Raw genomic sequence first — 19,593 nt, 5'->3', positions numbered from 1 at the left:
TTTTTAGAGGAGAAGTCGTATCTCCTTGCCACTGTAGAACCTGGTAACAGTCCTGATGAATGAGGGGTAAGCTTAATAGTGCCCATAGGGACGACAGGAAAGAATAAAGCAAATGCATGGATGTGGAAACGCTTAGCAATGAGAACTGATGATATAATAAAACAAAGGTACAAAAGCAACAGAGTTTTAGAAGCGAAGGAGAATCGTAGCGGCGTGGGTTCTATGTATTCGGAACTCCCTGCTTGGCTGTGGCACAGCAGGCGCTTACGTGCCGCGCTGATCGTCCAGGGCCCGCAACAACCTTCGTCTCGTCCAATTGCAAGTTGTACAAAAACATGGGATAGCCGCCAAGTGCAGGTGACGTACGTTCAGGTTCTCTAGAGTATAATCGTTTTACAGGGGGTATTGCATCCGACGGCTAATATGAATTTATTTTTCGCTCAAACCGTGGGTAGTTGAAGCTATTGTCTGGACGCGAACGTATAATTATTAACTCCACATTCTCGTCTGGACGATAGCTTCAGCTACCCACAAATGTTACTTTTCTAAGGCAGAGCTGGGGCATACTTACGCTATGTTCTAAGGCTCTACCATCCTTCGCGCTAGCTATCGGCTGCAGCAACCCTCTGTAAGAAAGTTAACTAAGCAAAGCCTGAAGGACGATAGAAAAATATAAACGCAGATTCCAAGCGGATCCGTCTTAAAGTTTCTTGATTAGTACAGGTGCAGAAATGCAACTCATTATACTTTAGGTAATTAGGATCTGACAAGAAGTACTAAGGAAAAAAAAATAATAAAGCAAGTCGTCCAACTGCTTCGCTGCAAAGAACGCAAAAGGAAATGTTGCAGTCCCAAAGAGGTGGTCGGAGTCTCATCACAGCCTCGTGCTCTGTCGCAGTGCCACTCGCGTCCCGCAACGATGGACGACGATCTTCCCTTGGCTTTGCTGTGCCGCCTGTAGCGCCGAGTCATCCTCTCACCACGCTCCCCCATACATATCATACGTTGGTTCCACAACGACATGTGTCATTCGTAGCCTAAGCGCCCGGACTGATACCTCCTCAACAAAACGGCACAGGAGCATGCGACAACTCATCGAGCGCCTGGGAAATCCAATTTGGGAACTGAGCCTTTCTGTTTGCTGCGAAAAAGGGAATCTTCTATGTCAAATTTCTCGTGACGTGATATTCACGCGACCTGGGATACAGACCGCAGTTGCACATCGAGAAACCCGCCCACAGCAACAGTAAAAAGCTGGGTACTCCGCATGCTGCCGCCTGCCCCTTTGATTTAGGGTCCGGAAGATCCCAGATAAGGGAATATGGACGGGACGAAGGACCTCTACCTTCCAGTGACGGGGACTGTTGAAAGGCTGTGCACTGGGGCCTTTACTGGAGCTGGACATGGCTTTCGAATACCTGCATGATTCGTTCCGGAAGGGCTGTTCTCCAGACTCAAGGCTTGGCAGGCAGAGGTGTCAGAGCTGGTTCGTGGGGGAAGATTGGGAAATGCTGTATTTCAACGTCTTCAAGACTTCCTGCGCTTGCAGATAGCCGCAACGACGCTGATGTCGTCCAATTTTCCTGCGGAAAGAGCGTTAGCCGTATAAAATTCGAAATGCATTCCTAGCTCGACTTACCTCCTTCGATGGACAGTCCCTCGTCAACGGCTTTCTCCATGTAAGGACTCTCGGCGAAAGGGTCCTCGGCAATAGTGCGGGCAGCTTTCACTAGCTCCTGGGCAACGTACTGCATGCCGTCGGCAGGCGATTTATCATTCTTGTTGTGGCCATCCCAGAGCTCGGCCTCGCCGTTCTCCCACTTGTGCATGCTGTCGACGACGTTCTCCAAGACCTCGTGCTCCCACAGGTTGTCGACGACGCCGTCCGACATGGCCAGCACGACGTCGTCCTCCTCGATCAGCACGCGGTCCATGACGGCGTTCCCGCGCGGCGTGTCCGGGCTGTTGGTGCCCAGCTGGCGCGGGCAGTCGAACCAGTGCCACTGCTCGGCCGTCTTGTATATGACCTCGCGGTCGCGCGGGCGTAGCACGAGCACCTGCGAGTCGCCGAGCTGGGTCACGTACAGCACGGGCTGGGGCGACTCGCCGGCATCGGAGCCGAGCAGGGCGCTGCAGGCTGTCGTGGTGCCGAACCACTCGTTGGGGTCCGAGGTGGCCAGCTTGGTCTGCTCAAAGGCGTTGTGCAGGTACTCGACCGGGTTGGGCTCCTTGGCGCCGCCGTAGGCGTCCTTCTCGGCCTCGAGCGCCCAGAAGTGCAGGATGAGCCGCGACCACAGCCTGGGCGGTTTCACAGTTAGCTTTTCCCTCCGGAGGTCATGAGCTCTGCTTACGCAGCATGGCCCCTCTCGCGTGCGGCCCAGGCGCCAACGCCGTCGTTGGCGCCGATGAAGTTGTCGCTGACCAGCACGGCATCGTCGCCGTTGGTGATGCCGCGGATCATCTCGCCATTGACGAAGCTGCGGCGGTCGCGGCTGCGGTTGTGCGTGCTCAGCGGGTCGGAGAAGGAGCCGGAGGGGTAGGACAGGAACGGCGGCGGGAAAGGGCGCGACGGCCGCTTCGCATACAGCGCGTAGCCGGCCTCGAAGTAGAATGCCGCCTTGGAGCGCGCGCGCACTGCGGCCGCCTCATCGGGTACTGGCGTCGTCGTACCCGACCCTGTCTTCGGCTCGCGCGCAGCTGTGTGGGCTCCGGCGCGCTGCGGCGGCCACGGAAGCGGGGCAGTGGTGGTCGACGGTTTGGCGGGCGAGGCAAGACGGCGGAGAAGCTTGGGGGTCTGCTGGGCGGCGCAATACGACAGTCTCCAGCTCCAGGTCGGCATCACAGTCGCGATTCGGGGGCGGTTTCGAGGTGTTGAGGGCTGCGAGCTGAGGGACGCGCCGGGGCGGGTGAGATTCCGTCACCCACCTTCGCCGCTCCGGCTCCGCCCAACACTTCGCGATGCCCTGCCGCTCCCAGAACGCATTGGGCCCATGCCGCCACGTGGTGCTAGACCCTATGGGGAAGTCCGCATTAAATGTGTTGCATGTTGCCTGATCAGAGCGACGTCGGACCCTGCCTGTGGGACCACGCACAGAGCCTCCGCAGGAACCCGGCTTTTTATCGCTCGGAGAGTAGCATTATGCTCTCCGGACACAGACCAGAAAAGGGCACCGCAGGCTGCTTACATTGGGGGTATCCTGGCTATATACTGCTCCTTTACTTGCCTCTAGAACCCGCGTCCTGACCTGGGCGTCATTGGTCTACGCACCGCGCCCTGCGTCGCAATCCTGCGCACCGCAGTCGTGGGCTTCCTGACAGCCGTCCTGGCCTTCTGCTCGTTGGCAACTCGTTGCGCCTCCCTTTCCTTATCCTCTGCCATTTTCGCCTCCAGCTCGGCTTTCTTATTGAATTCAATTTCCGTAACACGCTTGTCGCGAGCCGAGTAGCCCTTCTCCTTGACCGAATAGAAAACACCGCCAAGATCGGCAAGCCAGTGCGGATCAACCGCCGTTACGTAGGACATGTACTCCTTGGACGTCAAGATAAGTTCGTGGTACACGACGTAATCGGGAAGGATTCCAAGGCCGTGGAGTGCGCTCGTCGGGTGAAGCTGCACCGTAACGCTTGTCCGCAGGTTGATGTATTCTCCGATTCCCTTCACTTGCGCCGCCTGGTGGTAGTACCCGGAGCAGATGCACTTACGAATGACATCCCAGTCAGTACCGCAGCTGGTTAGCGTCAGCTTTTGCTGCTTGATGATGTCTTCCAGCTGCTCTCGAATTTCCTTGGCTCGTCGCAGGGCTTTGGGGTGCAGGAAGTGTTTGATGCACCAGCCGTCAGAATACCGGTTGGCCTTCCACTGCGTGTAGACGTGCAAAACCGTGAGGTGATCCGACTCGGGCACGCAGAATTTCTCGCGTGCTGCATCTGCTTCCTCCAGGCGCTCCTTCGGGCGGTAGAAAACATTCGGGACCGACAACATCGACACGATCGTGAGCATCTCCTCGCTGCAGCCATATTCATGAGACGTGATGATAAGCTTTGCTAGCGGAGGGTCCATGGGGAAGGCCGTCATCGTCCTGCCGAGCGATGTTAATTCGCCCAAGTTGTCGAGTGCTCCGAGAGCCCAAAGGTCGAAAAGCGATGTTGAGATGGTTTCCTGCGGAGGTGGATCCATGAAGTCGAAATCAAGGAGATCCTTGACGCCGAGCGACTTGAGCAGAAGGACCGTGTTCGCCAGATTCGTCCTCTGGATTTCCGGGATAGTTTGCATGTAGAACTCCTCCTTGAACGCCCTCTCTGTGTAAAGGTGAAAACACTTTCCTGGACCAGTTCTTCCAGCTCGACCTGCTCTTTGAGACGCGTTTGCCTGTGATATAGGAGTAATCTGAAGCGTGTCCATACCCATGCGAGGGTTGTAGACCTTCAACTTCGAAAATCCAGAATCGACCACATACATGATACCATCGACCGTCAAACTGGTCTCAGCGATGTTGGTAGCAACGATGACTTTTCGAACACCAGGGGCGGCTTTCTCGAAGATTTTCGCTTGCAAGTCTGCTGGCATTTGACTGTAGATTGGCAGGATACTGAGTTTAGGCGGATCAACAAGCTGGTGCAATCTCTCGTCAATAAGCTCACAGGTGCACTCGATATCTTCCTGGCCCGTCATGAACACCAGGATATCACCAGGGCCTTGTGAGACGTGAATGGCTAGAACCTGCCGCACAGCACTGTCGACGTAGTCTTCGCAAGGAGAACGGGAATACTGAATGTCGACAGGGAATGTCCTACCAGGAATGAAAAACTCTGGCGCGCCTCCATAGAAACGGGAAAACCTTTCCGCGTTCATCGTGGCAGATGTGACAATTAGTTTCAGGTCCTTGCGTCGAGCGAGCACCTTCTTGATGAGTCCCATGAGGACGTCCGTATTCAAGGCTCGCTCGTGAGCTTCATCCATGATGATGACAGAGTACTTGTCGAGATCGGGCTGGACCAGGGACTCTCGCAGCAATACGCCGTCAGTCATGTACTTGATCACCGTGTCATTGCTCGTGCAGTCCTCGAAACGAATGGCGTAGCCGACAAGGCCACCGAGTTTGACTTCCATCTCTTCGCTGACACGCTTGGCCACACTCATTGCTGCCACACGTCTTGGCTGAGTGCACCCAATCATGCCAAATTTTCCGTAGCCATCTTCATGGAGAAACTGCGTCAACTGCGTCGTCTTACCAGAACCCGTTTGGCCCACAACGATAATGACCTGGTTATCCCGGATCACCCGTAGGAGCTCCTCTCGTACAGCGAAAGCAGGAAGGTACTCCCGCTGCTCGCGAAGCGTCTTGCTTTTACTGAAAGCGCTCTGGCCTTCGCTCTTCCTGAGATGCTCGGCAAATTGGCTGCCGCCCTTCTTCTCCGGCTCTTCTGGCTGGCCTGGGGCAGCCGGCGCCGCACTGTCACCGTCATCCTCTTTAACACCCATGATGTTCCCAAGCGCGGTCCCTGCCATGTTGGTAGATTCCTTGGCTTGCTGTTGCCTCTCCCTCTGCTGTCTCCTTTCGCGCACAACCTTGCTTCCCTTGCGACTAAACACAGCCATGTCGCTCTGTGGATCCTTCACTGCCGAGACGGGGTCCAGCTGCTTTGTAAAGACGGTCCGTCCATCCAGGAACGGAGGCTTAAGATCATGGACCAACAGGTGAATACGAGTTCCCTCATCATCATCCTCGAAATCGCCGCTGAAGTCGCGTCGTTGAGCCACTCCCGAGGTGAGCATTCGGTTCGTCTCCCAGGCGTCCACATCTTTCTGTTTTTGCACTTGTCGCGCGTTCATGCGCTTGCTGGTCTTCTTCTCCGCCATTGCCGCCTCCCGCTGCTGATCCAACCATGTGCTGTCCTCTCCGAAAGGATTGTGTGTATCGTCTCCGAGACTGTGTCCGCCATATTCCTCACCGCCATACCAGTCTCGATCTAAGGCCATGACAGCCTCTTCATCAATCTGAGGCTCAGGCCCATCAAATTCCCGCTGACGGGGGGTTGAGCCTGCATTGTGGCCTCGCGGTGTTTCTGCCCGTGAGTCGTGGAAACGCGGTGTCTGGTGCGGTCGTGAGGAGCGGTCGGTAGAGGGACGCGGCTGGTACGAGTCCAGTCTGCGCCTTTTGGGCGCGATGTGGTAGTCGTCTTCCATGTCGGATTCAACGAGCGGAGCTTTCAATGAAGCGGATGGGCCTTACGCGGTGGGCTGGCGCGAGGGACTCGGGGGAGGTTGGGTGTCGCCGCCGCGGAGGTTTAGGCGGCGAAAGAGCTGCCAAGACTGCGGAAAAGAAATCGCCCGAGCGCGCCCGCTCGCAACTTTTTTGGAGGGTCCCAGTTTGCGGCAGGCAAAAAAGTTGCCGTTGCGATCCACGCTTCCTCACCAGGACGTTTTCGACATGTCTATGATCACGGCGACCACCTGGGTGCCGCGCGGCTTCGCGGCACCCTTTCCTCACAAATATATCTTCGACGACGACGAATTCGAGCGCATTTCGCAGCTTGCGCGCCTGCAGCTGGACGATGCGAAAGACGACCTAGATGCGGCCAAGAACGGCGACAAGAGCGACGAAGACGAGGAGCCCAAATCGAATGCTGCTGCCATCGCAGCCTCCAAGGATGATATGTATGCGTGCCTTGCATTCGTCGTTCAATCCATGTCTAACCGATATCTAAAGCGAAATCGACGACGATTTGAAAGAGTACGATCTCGAGCACTACGATGACGACGAGGGTGCCGTTGACAAGGACGGTGAACCTCTTGGTATCTTCGGAAATGTCAAGTCTCTGGTTTACCACGAGAACAACGACGACGACCCATACATCACTATGCCTGACAACGTTGATGACGATGTTGAGAGAGAGGAGCTGCAAATCCTTGACTCTGACAACCTGGTCCTAGCAGCGAGGATAGAAGATGAGATGGCGCATCTCGAAGTGTATGTGTACGAGGACGAGGCAGACAACCTTTACGTCCACCACGACATTATGCTGCCAGCCATTCCTCTCACGGTGGAGTGGCTGAACACACCAGTAGGCAAGGGCCCGATTGAGGAGAACTCGAGGGGCAATTTCGTCGCTGTGGGTACTATGGATCCGGACATCGAGATTTGGGATCTTGACATTGTGGACTGCATGTACCCCAATGCCATTCTTGGGCAAGGTGCCGAGGACATGCCCAATGGCGAGAAGCCCAAGAAAAAGAAGAAGAAGAAGAAGTCTAAGAAGGCCAACGACGACTACCACGTCGATGCCGTGCTTTCTCTGGCTGCCAACCGCACGCACCGCAACCTGCTTGCTTCGTCATCCGCAGATAAGACGGTTAAGCTTTGGGATCTGAACACGACCAAGTGTGCGAAGTCCTACACTTACCACACAGATAAAGTTTGTTCTCTGGCGTGGCATCCGACGGAGACGACTGTGCTCTTGAGCGGAAGCTACGATAGGACCGTCGTCGCAGCGGATATGCGGGCGCCGGATGCTAAGGTCCCAAGATGGGGCGTGGAAAGTGACGTTGAACAAGTCAGATGGGACCCCCACGATCCCAACTTTTTCTACGTAAGTCTTGGTGTCACAGGATTAGGAATTTCACTGATTGTCGTTAGGTATCAACTGAGAATGGCATCATCCACTACCACGATGCCCGCCTTGCTCCCTCAGATCCGTCGCAGACAAAGCCAATCTGGACTCTTCAGGCACACGACGAGTCCATCTCGTCCTTCGACATTAACCCTGTGGTGCCCGGCTTCATCGCCACTGGTTCGACGGACAAGGAAGTCAAGCTTTGGAATGTCCAGCCCACGGGACCAAGCATGGTTGTGTCGAGGAACCTCGGCGTCGGCAAAGTGTTCTCTACGTCATTTGCGCCCGATAAGGAAGTTGGTTTTAGATTGGCAGTGGCAGGCAGCAAAGGCTCTGTTCAGGTCTGGGACACGTCCACCAACGCAGCAGTGCGACGCGCTTTTGCCCACAGAGTGGCGCCCGCCGAGGGCGAAGTCAAGGAGAGGCTTGTTGGTGTTCAAGAGTCGGATAGTGAGTCTGACAGTGGTGAGGATGAAGATGAGGACGGCAAAGGCAGCGACGCGGGGCCAGATGGTTGGGAATCCATGGACGAGGAGTAAAGCGGGAGCACTCAGCTGGGGTTGCTACGACGGAGTACGTCGCCGCGGAGACTCACCCGTGGCTGCGACGATCGCTGCCGCGCCCAAAAGGAAAAAAAGGCTGAGGGTATCGTGACCGAACATCACGGCGTAATCGGCGTTCGATCCGTCACGTTGCCCCTGGAAGACAGCCAGATCGGGACTAAACAAAGCAATTCGGAGCAAGGCAAGGCGAATCTCCACTGAAAAAGCATGTCTCGCGAACAGTTGACTTTGAGCGGCGGAATTTCTAGAGCCGGCGCGTTTCATCGGCGAAATATACCATTAAGGGGAGTATAGGGAGCGGATGGCTTTGTGGACGGTTTCAAGTGGGCACATTAATGTTAGTTAGCCGGCATCCGCGGACCGCAAGGCTGAAAGGCAACCTGGCAGGAGTGCCTCGGGAAGCGGAGCTGTAGTGGAATCGAGTCCATGCTGAGCGTACATCAGTGAGCGTACATCAGTTCAACGCCCGAGTTGTTGTGCTGCGCAACCTCGAAAGTGTTGCAGAATTGATTCTCACCCCCACCCTCCCTCCGGTCAGCTGGCTGCCGACGAGTAATGAGCGCGCGACCACGGGCGGAACCAAGCGTAGGCCCTGAGAATTAGCGAGAGACTTTCACAGCGTGATTTGATATGATGATCCTAAAATACGCACGACATCGGTTCTGCTTTGGGACGGCGGTAATGCACGGCAGTGCTCGTTTTGGCGCGCGTGCTGGACATGCAGGAATTCGTGGCTGGCCGAGAATGCGCGGGAGGAAGGGCGGCCGGCCAAAACGGGCAGCGCGCGACCACAGGCTGTTCTGTTCAGCCATGCCGACGTCCCGCCCGTTCATGGCGTGCAGCCAGGAGGCGCCGGACTGGCGGCGGGCAAATCCGAGCAGCAGCGCGGTCCGGCGTGCCGCAGGCTGCGATATATTGTATTGAGCTTTTGCTGTGAGCTGTCCCTGCACGTCGCCGTGAGAGCGGCAGACCAGCGCCGTGGTGCGGGCGATTGCCAGGGTCCTGTGCTGGTCCTTGCTGCCTTCGAGAGCGTGCGAAAAGCTCTTTTGCTAGCGTACCGCGCGCCCTTGCCAGCCTGAGCGACGGTTCTGGCCGGTGCCTGGCCAGATCGCGCGGGCCAGGCGTCCTGCTTCCCTCGGCGACGTCAACGGCGAACCAGCAGGCCAGCACGCGGCAGCGCCCTGCACGCCCGGCGCATCAAAAGGCTCACGGCCCACCCGCTAGCGCGGCGGCTGGCTGCCGAGCACCACACGCATTACCCACCCGAAGATCCTCCCCAACGGCTACAGCGATCGCGGGAAGCCGTGCAAACAGATCCTCGGCCGGGTGGCTGTGAAGTCTGCTGCGGACTGCGGATGGGAGGGCGGGCGCAAAGCGTGTGCGCTGCTGCGCCGCCGCGCCCTCTCCCGCGTGGAGGCCTCATATAGCTGAGACGAGGACGTTTATACTGGGGCGCCCCGGGTTGTTTCGCATGCGTCGTTTCCCAGCCCAATGCGGCGCTTCTCCGACGCAGCAGCAGGGGCCGGGTCTGCAGCCGGCCCAATTACAGGCCCGCGAGCGCCGCGCGATCTCGCACGCCTGTGCCGTGCCCGCTGAATCAGTGGTCGCTCTGCCGTCGCCTTTTCACCTTCGGTCGGCGCTTCTCGTGCTGCGAGCATCCCCCGTTCCCATATCTCTGCTCCCTCCCTCCTAGCGCAACGCGCTTCTCACTCTTTTCTCGTCAACCCTCTGGCCGTGCTCTGTTGCTTCGCTCCTTAGACGACAAGCACCCGCCCTCTCATTCATTGCCTTCACCTTCCTTTCCACCTTTGCCTTGTTTCGCTGCGAGCCGGCGAAACGTACCACTAAATCCACCGCGTCTCACCGCAGGACGACCGCGCGACAAAAAAAAAACCGTTTCTCCAGAAGCCCTGGGAATCGACTACTTCCAAATCCGGAACCACTGCCACCGCCTTCTGACCTCGCCGTGGTTGCACAGCTGACCCGCGCCGCGCACTTGACTACCCCTCTGCCCTCCCTCCTTCCGGACCAGAGCACGTCGCAGCTCGTGACAATTTCAACTGCAAGGCCCGCACCACTAGTCTTCTGCACCTCGACCTGGCATTCCCATCGACCCCAACCTCCGGCTGCTTCTTCATATCTTGCTTTACTTTAAGAGCCCGCCTTCCCACCGTTGTGTGACGCCAACTGTCAAGAAGACATACCGCCGCCATCGCCATGGCTGACTTTATCTCTCGGTCGCTGACCACTCGCCGGGCGAAGAAGCCCGAGAAGATTGCTTCTCCTCCTAGCCGCGCATTCAGCATGAAGAAGGCTTCCAACTCCTCCATCAACCGCGTCCAGATCTCCGGACCGGTCAATCTCATTTCTACCACGAATATGCTCTCCTACAACGCTCCCGATATTGCTGGATTACGCCAAGTCTCGAACGAATCTCATATGACCACGCACTCCGAGGAATCGGACCGCAGCTCTACTTCTAGTGGCTCCCGCGGTGTCTCTACGGATGCATCTTCCTTGGATTCCCTTCCTACGTCGCCCGAGACGAACCACTTGACCGGTTTTTTCGACTCCGCTAAGAAGGCTGCCCCCGAGAGATCCCGCACTCCCCGCTCTGCTTCCAACTCGATTTCGCACTCCAAGTCTTCGTCGCGCCCGAGCATCGACCAGAGTCACAGGTCTCTGGAATCGAAGCGTTCGATGGACAACATTCAATCGAAGCGCTCCCTGGATTCGAAGAGGTCTTTCGACATTGGCCCAGCCAAGCGCAGTCTGGGAACCAAGAGGTCAATCGACAGCATTCGGGCAGCCCAGGAATCCAGCCGAAAGGCTGAGGAATCGATCCCTGACGTTCCGCAGCGGGCGCTCTCGCACAGCAAAGAGGCGCATGAAGTTGTGGCGCGCAAGAGATCGATTCGCGGCATGGGTCCTCCTAGCAGCCTCCACGGCCGCAGCTCTTCACTCCAGGAACAGCGTTCATCCGTGGATTTCTTCAGAAGCGGAGGCGGCGTGGAACCGAACCACCCTTTCGGACGCGAATTGGAACAGCTGAACGAAGTTGCCGAGGAGCTCGGGGGCGTAATTCGCGATGTTGAGATGGACGAAGACACGAGATACATGGTAGAGCGCGGGCTGCAGAAGTTCTGCGCCTCCGACTACTTGGCTGAGATCGCACCGTTCATGGCGGCAACATACAGCAAGCGACCACTGGCACCCACGCCGACGCTCAGCACCACCTGGATCTAGACGGCGCATGGGCCGCCCAGCCCGGGGATTGAAGGGGATTCAAAAGTCCACTTCTCCGCAGTCCACGCACGTGCCTAATTGCAGGCAAACAGTGGTCCCCACCCGCGAGTTTGGCTCACCAGGATGTTGAGACAACTCCCCTGCACACACTGCATCTGTTCTTGTTGATATTTTTTAATTTCGTTCCCTAACTTTCCTTGACTTTACATTATACATACTTGAGACGCGACCGCGTTGCCAGGGGGAGGCCGCAAAACAGCGGCGGAGGATTGGCGACTATACCCCACTATTACTTCCACTCACACTCGCTACGATCTTTTACGACCTCACAATTGATTGAATTTGTTCCTGAAAGGGAAGGGAAGCACCCGAAAGGGCAGCGGCAATAGCACACAGCTTGCCGCTTGGCATGCGTAGATAGAGGCCGATGGGCCGCACGAATGCAAGAGAGACGGTTGAAATTGAAACAAAGGTGCAAAACAAAGTGACGTTGGGTGCAAAGCGGTCTGCATCGATCGCCATGCCAGGGCCGTGAGAAACGGCGGGTTGGGCCGTGCATCAGGTCATGGCAATGTTTTCAACTCCGTCGCTCCGCGAACCAAGTCACCGCGCCCCGAAGCCGCTGTCACCGAGAGCCAGCTGTCGCACCCACTCACTCACCCGTGCCTCGCACTTCCACTCGACGCCAGTCGTTTCGCCCACAGCTGTCACGCCGTCGCTACAGGGCCTTCGCGTTGCGCCCAATCTACTCGACGCGCTGCGCTCCTGACGCCGCCATTGTTGTTCATCCCCCGCTACCCCTCCGCCGCCGCTGCGCCATCAACGTCCTGCCACCCCTCGATTGCGCGCACACGACCCCCGCCTGCGACCGCGCCCACGACGTCCAGCGCCTTCCTTCCCCTCCACCGCTCCCGACTCAGCGCCGTCCACAGCCGAGCCCCCGCTAGAGAGTCGCCGCGCCCGCCGCGCCCGCCGCGCACCGCTCCACGTCAACATCGGCCCGCACCCTCGCTGCCAACAACCACCAACACCATCTCACCATGGATATGGGCATTGACATCACGCGCCGCAACAAGAAGCCGCGACCCTTGTCTGAGTCAGAGAAGGACAAGCTGGATGAGTTTGTCGAGAGCATCCACTATTCCGCACGGTGCGCGCATCTCCCCCCAGCCGAGCGCGCCAGCTGTCGCAGCCTGTCCGCGCGCTCTCCAATCAGATGCGTGGTCGCATACTAACAGAGATGCCATGCAGGTACTCGGACAGCGAATATGAATACCGTCACGTCCAGCTGCCCAAGCAAATGCTCAAGGTCATACCGAAGGAGTACTTTGACGGCTCCAGGGGAACGCTGAAGCTGCTATGGGAGGAGGAATGGAGAGCTCTGGGAATCACTCAGGTAGGCCCGCCCTTCTGGTCCCTCCATGAGTCACAATGAGAACTAATGCAACGTCCTCCAGAGTCTGGGGTGGGAGCACTACGAGGTCCATGAGCCAGAGCCTCACATACTTCTCTTCAAGTAAGTGTCCCCGCAATACTGAGTCACCTACCCACGTTTCGTCACAACCAACGGCTCTTAGGCGACCAATTTCGAAACCAAAAAATTAACAAGTGACCCAGGCGACCGATCAACTACCAGCCTCCGATGCATTGAGCGAGTCGGCCTTTTCTTCCCCTACAGGATCGACACAAACCACGAGTGCCGCGTTTCCGGATTCAGACGGCGTGTCAATACCAGGGGCTCCACCAAGCAGAGTTTCTCTCACCGCCACTTGTTGATGACTTGCAAAGTTTCGGAGCGATAGGCGAAACCAGGTGTCGTCATAGACGTCTTTCTCTCCTGCATCATCTTGTCGTTTCCTCTTTTTCTCTGCTGTTTTACACCGGCCACCTTTTCTGGCCCAAAGCGGGATGACTACTCTATTTTTCCCCCGCGCTCATGGAGGCATGCTTGCCTATTCACGTCTCTCCAAGCCTTGACCTTGCGTTTGCGCCGATGACAGAGAAGAAGGGGAGAGTGATCTCTCCATGCATAAAGCGAAGACTCCAGCTCAATTCTTTTTTGTGCATTTCTTATTTCTTTTTTCCCTGCCCAACTCACACATCTCTGGGTATCGATTAACAACAAACAAAGTAATGGGTGCCTTGGGGGCTTTGGGCTATTCGAGTCAGGAGTCTGTCGGTCCTTTTCTTTTACATTACTTCGTCTTTGTCGTTTTTGCGAGATCTTCTAGAGTGTAAATAACTCAAGGAAAAAAAAGTCCAAAATGTGGGTTATGGTGCACAGGCAAAACAGTGAATAAATGTGTGCATCGCCACAGACGGCGAGAGCAACAGGCAGCATCGCACAGTCGAAATTTGTTCGTACGACCATCGCATCGCTATGCGGATGGCAAGATTCCATACATGTTTTGATCCCCCGCTAAGAAAAAAAAAATAGGCCGGGAGCTGCCGGTTCGTCCCCTCAAGATTGCGCAATCCACAGGACAGGGTCCAGGCTAGAGTGAGAATAACAGGAACAGGAAAACACTACGACGGGAGATCTACGACTCAGGCTTCCCCCAGCGGAAATCGTTTCCTTAGCATCCGATGCCTATAAGGGGAAAGGTCGCCCCCACGATTTTTGCTGCTCGTGCTCAGCCCACGTCCTGATAGTGAATTATGCATCGCTTGCGTTGAGAGTGTTCCGCCTCGGACTTCAGTTTTTTTTTTTTTTTTGGCAACGATAGAGAATGCAGGTAAGAGAGAATTTTGTCGAGCGTGACTGCCGACTCATCTAGGTGTGCCACGGCAACTCGCATATAAGGAGAGACATGTAGAGCATCTGTTTGTTGCCTGCTTAAACGGGAGTCTGTGCGCGTAGAGGCCCGCTACTAGGCATGCATGTACACGCGTCTTATCCAGTATCTACTAGAGCATTCACAAAGCTCTCTGTTCCATTCTAGCCCTGCAAAGTATGCGGGCGCGTGAGAATGGGCAATATCGAAATTGCAAGCGCGCAGTAGGACATTGCACATGGAATGTTCTACTGAGGCTTAAGTTACACCTAATATTTAGCTGCATCGTCGCGATTTTCAGCTTTTATAGCCTGCATGGAAAGTACACATGTCTCACATCCATGCAAAACACATTCTTGGCAAGAGGGCCTGGTAGTGTCGTGGAAAAAACGTTGCGCCCATCAGGGCTGGGTATCATTCGTTTAGCAGTCTAAGTACGCTTCCAACATCGCCCCTCCCCCGCCTTTCGCTTCAACACCAACCACACTCATCACGCCATCAACGCCGCAAACGCCATGCAAGCCGCCAAAACCAAGCTCACAGCCGTCCCCATGCTCATCCTGATCTGCTGATGGCTCGCCGCGCTACTTGGCGACGACTCAGCCGCACTCCCGGCACTTCCGCCGTCCCCACCTCCGGCAGCCTCCAGGCTCGCGCAGTCCGTCACGTTCTCGCCTGCGCCACCCAGCATGCGACCCAGCGTGGCCATGGCGTTGAGATGGCGCGCGCGGAACCAACGAGCAGCAGCGTCGGCATCAGTCGCGCAGAAGTCGGCCGAAAAGTCAAACGTTGTGGCGGCGGCCGCCTGACCCGCGCTACTGCTGCCGCTGCTGCTTCCGCACGCGCCGGCCACGCGCATGGCGTCGCGCGCCGCGTAGAAGCCGAAGGTCCCGTTGGGCGCGGCGTACTCGACCGAGTCGGACGTCAGGCTGACGTTGGTGGCGTCTCGGTCCAGCGGCTGGTACAGGTGGGCGATGCTGTGGACTTCGACGAGCTGCGCGGCGGAGGAGCCGGAAGATGAGGTGCCTTGGTCGGCCGGCGACGAAGAGTAGCTGAGAAGTGTCTCGACCAGTCTAGCGCCGTCGGCGAGCGTGTAGGCGCGTGCGGTGCCGGGTTCGTTGTCGGTGCCGTTGAGCGCGACGGAGGAGGTGTCCGGGTCGATCTGGCCGGTCCAGTCGATGTTACCGAAGGAGGAGATGTGTGGTAGGACAGTAGTGAGGTTGTAGGGAAGCGTGTAGGTAGTATGGAGGGCGCCTGAGGTATAACCATATATGCAAGGATTGCTGGGTGGCAAGATGGTGGGCGTGGAGATAGGTGGGTAGGCCGTGCCTGCGGATGCGCAGTCGGCGGCCCGGAGGGGCGCTTGGTTGCCGCTCATAGTGGGTGTGAAAATGTTCAGCGAAGAAATATAAGGATCAGCTGGCGGTGGTTGCGAGAAATAGGTGTGGGTGAGTCGTATTTTGGGGTCAAGTGTGGTGGAATCTTAAAGAGTTTTGACGGAGAGTGATAAACATGAAGCAAGGGAGATCAGCGTCGAGTTGTGTGGGTAGTATAAGACACGCAGCTGGTGGCACGTCGGGGCGGGATGCGAGGGTGGAGAATCAACGGTGGACGGAGGAATGCAAGTTGAAGTACGGCACAGAAGGAAAAAGCAACACACGAGATGGCTGGGGTCGGCATCATGTGGCAGCTGCTGCACGGTGCCTGACAAGGCCTGACAACTGAGGGGGATCGGCAACGCCTCCATCTACTGCCGCTGCGGGGGTCGCGGTCCGCCTGCCGCATGCGTCATGGCCGCTCCTCCCCACTAGTCGTGCCTTCCGGCCCTAGCCAGCGTGTCGCTGCTGCTGCGTCTGTTGTTTCCATCTTCGCTGCGGGGTGTCAACGAGCCTCTGGTAGGTTGTGTTTCGGTCCGGCCCAGCACAGGCGGCTGATGCTTGCCGGGGATCCGCATTGGCTGCGGTTAATCCATCCAAAATGGGGCCAATCCGCTGGCTTCTGTGTTTTGGTACCGAGCGATCAGGGTGTCGATATCAGAATCATCGTTGACAGTCATGCCATCAGCACCTCAATCTATGACGATCTGTCGCCTGGACCCTGATGACGTCTGGCCCACCGCCCGGAGAAAACGTCATGATGAACATCCACCGTGCATGATCTTCTCGCGAGATCCACATCTATCCACACGTCGCCCACGTCAAAAGCTTCAGATCCGCCGCAAGTGACTTACATCGCAAACCATGCTTCGCCTGTTCTCCCGGTCTGCCCCGTCAGTGAGAGCCGCTTTCTCTGCCCGCACTAGCTACGCCATTGCCAACTACCGCAACATGGCTGCTATGAGCAACGCAGCGGCCGCAAACTTTGACCGCTCAAAGCTGTTTGACGTGTCACACGTCACGGCTGTCGTCACTGGCGGCGCTACTGGCATCGGCCTGATGATCACTCAGGCCCTGGCCACCAACGGAGCTAAAGTCTACATCGTTGGAAGGAGAAAAGAGAAACTGGAGAAGACCGTCGAAACTTACAACAAGGGGCCTGGCCAAATCATTGCGTGCGTGTCCCTACCCCACCATTTACGTCGCTGATTAGCTCACATTCCTGTTACAGCCTACCCGGCGACGTGAGCTCCAAATCCGACATCCAGCGGTTAGCATCAGAGCTCTCCAAGAAGGAGCCCAACGGCATCCAGCTCCTCGTCAACAACGCAGGAATCGCTCGGGATGACCACACCAAACTTTCTGGCAGGGGGCAGCCCCTGGACTTCGCCGACCCCGCCGCCATCTCCGAGCATTTCCTCGCATCACAGCCCGAAAACTGGGACGAGACTTTCCGTACCAATGTGACCTCCATCTTCTTCTCTTCCATGGCCTTCCTTCCGCTGCTTGCCAAAGGCGGCAAGGTGGTGCCCGATTACTCTTCCAGCGTCGTCAATGTAAGCAGCATTTCCGGCTGCATGAAGGGCAGCAGCGGCGGTCAGTTTGCCTATGCTGCTAGTAAGGCTGCCGCCACCCACGTCGGCCGCATGCTTGCTACGACTTTTGTCAAGACCGGTGTCAGAGTTAACACGATCGCACCCGGCATGTTTCCAAGCGAAGTAAGTGACTTCTTACTTTGTGACACACCTTGGCCAAGGAGTGATTCAAAAAGCAGTCGCTGACAGGACCGGTTCTAGATGACTACCGGAGACTCCGACGAAAATAATAAGTCCAGCCTGAGAACGACGCCTTCAAATCCCTCCGGTATGTAACCATTCAAACGTGGAATGGAATGGTGCTGACGTTTGCATTCCGAACCACAGGCCGCTACGGAACCGACTCCGATATGGCCGCAACTATCCTCTTCCTCGCTGGCCGTGGAGGTACTTTTTACAATGAGCAAATAGTGTACCCAGATGGAGGTGTGCAAACATCTAAAGCTCCTGACGTTGAATAAGCTGATACGCTAACACATACTTCCAGGAAACACTATCGTGCAGCCTGCTACCAAATAAGACGATTTCCGATCTTTGCAAAGATGCACATAGAATATGCAACCGAAATGAATATCATGACCTAAGATTGCCCTCCTTAAGCTGCTCAGTTCATTTTGTTTTGTTGAGTGACAGGCTCGTGCATCTCAGTCGGTCATGCCTACAACGATCAGACTATTTCAAGCGCCCAGCACGAAGTAGGTCAAGAACAATATGCCGCAAGTAGTAGTGAAGACTGGTTTATCCCGATAGTAACGACGATGGTGCGGACCGGCCCTCCTTTCACGTCAGCTTACATAGGATAAGCGAATGGGCTACCCAATGGTAAAAGGAGGCTGTAAGGAGTTATCTTCAAATTAGATATATGCGAGACGGAACAATTGCAGACACGGTCTCGAGCTCACAAACCTCAATATTGACGTAAAATAACCAGCTCCTGATTCACTCAAGCAATATACCATTCGCCTCCATTTGTTCAAGCTTCCAACCCTCACTCTCTTAATATCGTTTCCGGTCAAGCGCTAAGCTGTGCCTGCGAATTTCTCGAAATAATTTGTGAAGCCTTCGCCGCATCAATACATTACAGGTTGTCAAACTTACTGCACGAACGTCAATATACCGTTCCAGACCAATTTATGCAACTTACATAACGCAAGAACTAGCACTCAAGATACAGCTGAAAGAGCAATGCACTGGGCTCAAAAAAATAATTAAAAACAAGGTTCTACGGATCAAGCCATGGATGAATGTATCATACGATACAATAGTTGCTCACGTCACCACCTTCACCACCACCTCGCTGGTGACATTATACTCGGTTTCTGCCCTCATTGATACCTCGTCTTGCGCAAATTCTATGAGAGAGGCATTAATGAAGGCTTCTCGGTGGTATTCAGGGTCTGTTTCACCCTCTGCGTCACTGCATACCCAACCTTCTGTGCAATATCACACATATCAGCGGCCACCATGTCAAACTCCTCAATGAATGCTTGCATCTCTCTTTCCGACTGCGAGAGACAGTCTGGTTGTCTTTGTGAAGGCTCACGGGCAATCTGGGCAGTAGATATGACCTTCTTCGCCTTCTTCGCAGCAGTGCAAACAAGCCACTCCTCCTTCTTACGTTCCTGCTCGATGCTCTTCCTGAAATGTAGCAGTGCTTCGGTAACTGACCAGATATTTGCTTTGCTGATCTCCCGTTTGCCAGTAGTAGTCTTGTGGGTATTGATTCTTCATAGCAATTGCGTGTGTTGAGTCAAGAGGAGGTCATATTGGACCCTTAGTTGCGCATATGAGCTAGCAAGGCCTTGGGCCTTTGCTGCAAACCTCATAAGTGAGTGAGATCCGGCATTAGAGATCCATCTGTCGGTTGCTGGTGCCTTTCTTGGTGTAGCTGGTGGCGAGGAGCTTGGCATGAGGGTAGGTAGCTCGGCTTTGAACGTGGAGGCCAGCGCTATTTTTGTTGACCCTTGTATACCCCTCCCCTAAAATTGACAGGTAACCGCTTGCCCTGTTGGGGTCAATAGATTCCAAGTAGGACGGTCTTTCGACCTAGACTCGTAATGAAGGGCCATTTTCAGGTCCCTTTCTTCTATTTGCCTCTCACTCGAATAGCAACTACGCCATCCATAGTAAGCCTCCGTAACCACAATTTCGATTCCAAGTGTAGAAATCTTTCCCCTTTTTCCACTTCCACTCTCAACTATCGCATGGCCCTGAGAGCGAACACGCAGTGGAATTCCACACCCGACGATCGCGCCTGTCTATCCCTCTGGGATCTGGTCGGGATTTAGGCTGCGATGAAGCTAGTGATTGGATGGGCGCGTCCGTGGGGGGAAAAAATCTAGCATATTGAATAATCGCGCATGGTTCGCCCGAAGCGCAAAAGCCGATCAGCACACACCAGCGGATCAGTGGCTGAAAACCGAAG

The 19,593-nt window shown here is 55.7% G+C and overlaps 7 protein-coding genes across 7 annotated transcripts; 4 read left to right on the top strand and 3 right to left on the bottom strand.

The window, feature by feature from the left end:
* Nucleotides 1-1,527: 1,527 nt before the first annotated feature.
* Nucleotides 1,528-2,839, bottom strand: LTHEOB_12192 (Protein phosphatase 2c-like protein; the record flags this gene model as incomplete). Its single annotated transcript, XM_035509032.1, has 3 exons — nucleotides 1,528-1,583; nucleotides 1,640-2,298; nucleotides 2,352-2,839. 3 exons carry the CDS (start codon nucleotides 2,837-2,839, stop codon nucleotides 1,528-1,530), a joined length of 1,203 nt encoding a protein of 400 aa, XP_035365309.1.
* Nucleotides 2,840-3,226: 387 nt separating this feature from the next.
* LTHEOB_12191 (Helicase) lies at nucleotides 3,227-6,187 on the bottom strand (the record flags this gene model as incomplete). Its single annotated transcript, XM_035509031.1, has 1 exon — nucleotides 3,227-6,187. The coding sequence occupies one exon, from the start codon at nucleotides 6,185-6,187 to the stop codon at nucleotides 3,227-3,229; it is 2,961 nt and encodes a 986-aa protein (XP_035365308.1).
* A 244-nt stretch (nucleotides 6,188-6,431) lies between these two features.
* On the top strand, nucleotides 6,432-8,153 carry LTHEOB_12190 (Periodic tryptophan protein 1; the record flags this gene model as incomplete). The annotated part of the gene is made up of 3 exons (XM_035509030.1): nucleotides 6,432-6,658; nucleotides 6,711-7,590; nucleotides 7,638-8,153. The coding sequence occupies 3 exons, from the start codon at nucleotides 6,432-6,434 to the stop codon at nucleotides 8,151-8,153; spliced, it is 1,623 nt and encodes a 540-aa protein (XP_035365307.1).
* Nucleotides 8,154-10,394: 2,241 nt separating this feature from the next.
* On the top strand, nucleotides 10,395-11,423 carry LTHEOB_12189 (uncharacterized protein; the record flags this gene model as incomplete). Its single annotated transcript, XM_035509028.1, has 1 exon — nucleotides 10,395-11,423. The coding sequence occupies one exon, from the start codon at nucleotides 10,395-10,397 to the stop codon at nucleotides 11,421-11,423; it is 1,029 nt and encodes a 342-aa protein (XP_035365306.1).
* A 1,040-nt stretch (nucleotides 11,424-12,463) lies between these two features.
* On the top strand, nucleotides 12,464-13,074 carry LTHEOB_12188 (Cyclin-dependent kinase regulatory subunit protein; the record flags this gene model as incomplete). Its single annotated transcript, XM_035509027.1, has 4 exons — nucleotides 12,464-12,573; nucleotides 12,675-12,819; nucleotides 12,881-12,939; nucleotides 13,041-13,074. The coding sequence occupies 4 exons, from the start codon at nucleotides 12,464-12,466 to the stop codon at nucleotides 13,072-13,074; spliced, it is 348 nt and encodes a 115-aa protein (XP_035365305.1).
* A 1,613-nt stretch (nucleotides 13,075-14,687) lies between these two features.
* LTHEOB_12187 (Bet v i allergen protein) lies at nucleotides 14,688-15,575 on the bottom strand (the record flags this gene model as incomplete). The annotated part of the gene is made up of 1 exon (XM_035509026.1): nucleotides 14,688-15,575. The coding sequence occupies one exon, from the start codon at nucleotides 15,573-15,575 to the stop codon at nucleotides 14,688-14,690; it is 888 nt and encodes a 295-aa protein (XP_035365304.1).
* An 862-nt stretch (nucleotides 15,576-16,437) lies between these two features.
* On the top strand, nucleotides 16,438-17,687 carry LTHEOB_12186 (Short chain dehydrogenase reductase; the record flags this gene model as incomplete). The annotated part of the gene is made up of 5 exons (XM_035509025.1): nucleotides 16,438-16,748; nucleotides 16,805-17,291; nucleotides 17,370-17,436; nucleotides 17,496-17,594; nucleotides 17,656-17,687. The coding sequence occupies 5 exons, from the start codon at nucleotides 16,438-16,440 to the stop codon at nucleotides 17,685-17,687; spliced, it is 996 nt and encodes a 331-aa protein (XP_035365303.1).
* Nucleotides 17,688-19,593: the final 1,906 nt, after the last annotated feature.

This window comes from Lasiodiplodia theobromae (assembly GCF_012971845.1).
Source record: "Lasiodiplodia theobromae strain AM2As chromosome Unknown scaffold_58, whole genome shotgun sequence".
In the NCBI taxonomy this organism is placed as follows: Eukaryota; Fungi; Ascomycota; class Dothideomycetes; order Botryosphaeriales; family Botryosphaeriaceae; genus Lasiodiplodia; species Lasiodiplodia theobromae.
Note: the sequence above shows the minus strand (reverse complement) of the source record. Positions and strands in the feature narration are given on the sequence as shown.